This window comes from Triticum aestivum, chromosome 4A, assembly GCF_018294505.1.
Source record: "Triticum aestivum cultivar Chinese Spring chromosome 4A, IWGSC CS RefSeq v2.1, whole genome shotgun sequence".
Lineage (NCBI taxonomy): Eukaryota > Viridiplantae > Streptophyta > Magnoliopsida > Poales > Poaceae > Triticum > Triticum aestivum.
This window is the reverse complement of record NC_057803.1, coordinates 646,475,870-646,480,700: the sequence shown is the minus strand read 5'-3', so window position 1 is coordinate 646,480,700 and position 4,831 is coordinate 646,475,870. Positions and strand designations below refer to the sequence as shown.

The following is a 4,831-nucleotide window of genomic DNA, read 5'->3' as shown; positions in this document are numbered from 1 at the left end:
TCTTCTAATCCAGTGTTTCATGCGAGGACAAAACACATTGAGGTTGACTATCATTTTGTTAGGGAACGTGTTGCACAGAAGCTACTTTGTATCAAGTTCATTCCGTCACAGGATCAACTTGCTGACATCTTCACGAAGCCTCTTCCACAACCACAGTTTGTAGGCTGTAGGCGCAATCTTAACTTGCTTTGTACTTCAAGCCACAGTTAAGATTGAGGGAGAGTGTTAGACTGTATATATATACGTAGTCTGTGTATTAACATTGTAAGATTGTATTGTACCTCTTGGTACCTCTATATAATGAAAGAGCCACACCCCGTTTAGGGTGTCGAGCAAGTTCCCAACATATTATGTTTTACACCAGGCAGCTCTTATGATCATCTCACAATTCAAGGAACATACTGTAGATTTCAGTCCATTTACATTGGAACTGTAAGATATTTAAATATTATGATGTTCATAACTTCAAGTACAATAGTGCAGGTGGAAGCTGTTGACCATAGAAAAAAGTGATGTTTTATTCTGGTCTGGGATTAGATAATTTACATCTTGCATTCTATAATAAAAATCAAGGACTGTAAGAACATTCTGTTTTTTTGTATCAAAAAATGTTTTATTCACCATTATATTCCAGCATTATTCCAATAAAAGTGGATCGACATAGGCATGTTTAGAATTGAGTATACATTGAACACTTATTTCTTCTATTGGTCAGTTACATGTACTTCGAAGCTAAGGATTGCTCCTCACTCTGAATGCAGTCTCCATTTATTGTTTGAAACTGTTTTAAAGATCTGATCGATGGGCATGCAGCTCTCTTTTGTTTCATTTATTAGAACTTTGTACTGATGATGTTGACTTTTGCCTGCCAATTGTAGCGATGAACTCCACTGCCACTTTAAGGGCATTAATTGATGCCAGGTTCATCAGGCTTGCTGATGACCATGGCGGCCCCCCCTCCAGCCAGATCAGATACTCCACGGAACACAATGACAGGCACACCAGGTGACGTTGTTGTCTGCCGAAATAGAAGTTTCTCTTAATTAGTGATATCTTAATAGTATTTGTGATTGAACCAACATGTTGGAGTGGAAATGCTGGCTGATTTTTAAGTAAAAAATATGAGAAAGTAGCTATAGAACTTACCATGACCGCTGCTGCACTCTCTTCATCTGTCGTTGACACCCCGAATGTTCTCAAAAGGAACTTCCGGTATTCTGCATTATGTAGAAACATGTCAGCTGACGTTGCTTTCAGCCCATGAACCACTTGTGGGGTTTTTGGTAACCAGAAAGTGCCGTTACATTTTTCAAGGTTAACCTACATAATTTCAGGATTAGGACAAGTTTAAGGCTGTGATTCGATATGCATAAGCCTGTATTTGCAATACTGCTGACATACGTATCTCTCAACTTAAGTCCTGCAATTTTGAACCATGCTGAATCTACAGGTATCCAAAAAAACTTCTTCCATAGGCTTACCAACTGCGTATAGGCTATAGCTCCTCATTTCTGTATTTAAGGGACCCTAGCAGGTTCTCTCCTCAATTTAGGACATTAAATTCTCCAAACGTTAGTTGTGTTGATGATTCTTTCAGTGATTTAAACTTCTGACAATATCAAAATCAAAATACGGGAGGTCTTGTTAAGTACTGAGGCAGGCGTATGAGATGGTTGATAGTAAAATATCCTCGAAATTATAATGATGAATGATTCTTCTTATAGATTTATCTTCTGTGTCATGTCTAGATGTGTATACATTGTACTAGTGTAATACCTTGTTTTAGCCTACGACAGAGTTTAAAGTGCATATATGCTTATTGAAGAACTGTTTGCTTGATTTCACCTTCTTAGAGCTAACTTATTAACTGATATTTTAACCCAGCGCAATTAATTTTGTATTCTTGCAAGAACAACAACACAGGACTAGAAGATGACCAGAATCCAGTTGCTTTCTTCTAGCTTTGCACTCACCAGTATTACATCATGAAATTTGGGTAGCGAAAGCTAATTGCAGTTGGAGAGTACCTTCCATGTCTAAGCGCCTGTGTAAGCAACTAACTTGGAGATACTAACATCGCCGAATGAGACAGAATCATTACAGCTTCCTGCTGTGCCATAATGGACAATGCCAGACACGCTAAAGACGTCAAGGAGAGTTTGTAGTGACAGCTGCATTCAACTAGAAGAACAGAGAAATAGTGGTAATAGGTAAGCATATTACAAGTCATATTTAAATCTGCATGTTGTTTCTTTATTACTAGTAGAAGGCTAGAAAGGAGCGCTTCCATACTGCAGTAGTAATGGTAAATGCACAAGTTCAGGCTGAGTATATCACATTCACACCTTGAATACTGCCGATGAGAAACCTACGTCCTGAAATGAATATGCGGTGAGACTGCACTCTTGACACCATAGGAAAATAAATACAGATATGCATCAAAGGACTGTATGAAACATTCCTGTTCTTCATCCTTAAAATGTTGAAACACAACCATAGCATCATCTCTACTGGTGTTATGTTGGTTGGGTTCAGCTAGAGGCAGTTCAATACTCGCTGCTGGTGCTAGCTGTTGGAGAAATTAAAACCCAAAGGAAGTCAACCTGGAAGGGTCAAGTTCACCAGGTTTTCATCCGCCCAATCTACAGGCAAGCAATTTGGATCAGAAACGGGAGGCCGAGACGGGACGAGAGACACACCATAGAGGTCAACAAAGGGCTGGACAGGCCAGGGCCTGAAGCAACCGGAGGCCTGGAGCGCGGTGTCCTCAGCAACGTACGACATGACGAGGCCGATGGACAGGCCGCGCCGGTTCGCACTGTCGACTCAGGGTGGACACGGTCCGGGCCGGTCCGGTCCCGGTCCGAGCCGCCACTTGGACCGGCCGCCGGCGGTCCGGTCCGGACCGGACCGAGCTGTCCAACGAGCTCCTTTTCTGGGACCGGACCGTTTGGGGGCCAGCTCGGTCAAGCCCGAGAGGACCGAATGGACCGGCCCGTCACCTTGCCTGGCAGACTGTATTTTGCTGCGTATAGGTCATATTTAGCTGTTGTTTATGCAGTTGCAGGTAGCTGCCGATCGCACGATCCATCCCATGACCTGGTCTTGAGCGAAACTAGCTGAGCTACTGACTGTACGTGGACATATGCATGCTGCCGGTCCTATTATTCAGAGAAGGAGCAAAGTGTATGCTAGAACATGCAACAGACTAGTCATCAGTTTAGGCATCTGTTGATTTTGGAGAGTAAATAAAGCAAAAGTGCAACAACAAGTAGATAAGTTTAGCTACTGTTTAGGCATCACATAGTGACAAGCTTACGAATGGATGTAATATGACAAGTCATCACTCCTCACTACATTTTCAGGTAAGTTTGGACAGGAACAGCAGATATATCACATCCACAAACAATTCATTTGGACAGCAGGCACTAGACTAAATTTGGACAGTAAAAATAACTACATTCGGACAGCATTTCCTTTGTTTTTTGGACATCAAAACAACTGATTTTGACAGCAAACATAGCACAAATCAGGTTAAGCAACACAAATCTTGCCTAATTAGGTAATTCAAGCTCTTTTCCTTTGCCTTTGCCTTCCCATTCTCCTTACCAGCACCCTTCGGCTTCCCATTCTCCTTACCAGCACCCTTTCCCTTCTCATTCCCCTTCTCCTTCACCATTCTCTACAAAAAAAAACAGCACATAATATCTACAGTCAGTACATCAACCATCAAGTGCAAATAATTCATCTTCTTCTTGTTGTAGCATAGAAAACCTTGTTCTGCACATACTGTCTACTCTCTAGAACTACATCTCCTGACCAAACGTGTTAAATCAGCTAGTACTAGTGCAAACAAACATATAGTCATCTAGCAATAGTGCATAATCAAGCATTTTTTCAGAAACTATTGTCACTTTTCAGTATAATCTCTTGACTAAAGTTTGCTGTTGAAACACTACATCTACTGAAACTATTACATTAGTTCAGAAAATTCAGAAACTCTAGATACATTAGTTCAGAAAATTCAGAAACTGTTACATAAGTTCAGAAAATTCAGAAACTCTTACATAAGTTCAGAAAATTCAGAAAGTTTCTTGTTCAAACACTAGATCTCTAGATCACCTATCTAAGTTCAGCACTGAATCATCTCAGTTTGGCGGGGTTACAGGTCAGGTTACCTCTTCCTCTTCGTGGCGCTCGGCGAGGAACCAGGGAAGACGGGACCGATGGCGCGCTGGCCTTGCTGCGTCCCCGACGTACACGTGCTCCTCCAGCTCGTACTCGGACGAGATGGCACCGTCGATGAAGGGGAGAGGCCGCGGGCGATGGCGCCGTCGATGAAGGGGAGAGGCCGCGGGCGATGGCGCCGTCGATGAAGGGGAGAAGCCGCGGGCGATGGCGCCGTCGATGAAGGGTTAGGGTTTGGGATTGGAGAGGAGGAGGCGCTGTGAGGAGAGGAGAGCGAGGGGAGGGGGGGAGGGGGAATGGAACGAGGGGAGGGGGTTCGCTCGATGCCTCGATCTGTCCAGCCAGATGGGCCTTGCTGCGCCAGCGGTCCGCTCGGTCGGCCCGGTTAAAGACCGGACCGGACCGAACTTTTTGCGGTCTGTATTTCTGGGCCCGGCCCGTCCTGTTTTTCTACCGGGCCTGGACCGTACGGTCCGGTCCTGAACGGGCCACGAGCGGGCCGCAAAGCTTGCTCGTGTCGTCCAGGCTGACTGTCGACCTGCCACCGCACCCGGTCCATCCTAGGCAGGGCTGTCGACGGCGAGCCAGCCAGCAAGCCGAGCAGCAGGACCAGCGGCACCATTTGGCGGCTCGGGCTGAGGAG

General features: G+C 44.6%; 1 protein-coding gene across 1 annotated transcript; it reads right to left on the bottom strand.

Annotated features, from left to right (window-relative positions):
* Positions 1–616: 616 nt before the first annotated feature.
* LOC123087858 (uncharacterized) lies at positions 617–4,495 on the bottom strand. Its single transcript, XM_044509976.1, has 4 exons — positions 4,179–4,495; positions 3,610–3,682; positions 1,147–1,217; positions 617–1,018 (listed from the first exon to the last, which is right to left on the bottom strand). The coding sequence occupies exons 2-4, from the start codon at positions 3,677–3,679 to the stop codon at positions 908–910; spliced, it is 252 nt and encodes an 83-aa protein (XP_044365911.1). The 5' UTR covers positions 3,680–3,682; positions 4,179–4,495; the 3' UTR covers positions 617–907.
* Positions 4,496–4,831: the final 336 nt, after the last annotated feature.

Coding starts and splice junctions, on each gene's coding strand:
- LOC123087858 (XM_044509976.1), bottom strand. CDS start 3,679: ATGGTGAAGGAGAAGGGGAATGAGAAGGGAAAGGGTGCTGGTAAGGAG. Junction 1,218..3,609: donor TGGGAAGCCGAAGGGTGCTG/GTAAGGAGAATG, acceptor TACATAATGCAG/AATACCGGAAGTTCCTTTTG. Junction 1,019..1,146: donor AGAGTGCAGCAGCGGTCATG/GTAAGTTCTATA, acceptor CTATTTCGGCAG/ACAACAACGTCACCTGGTGT.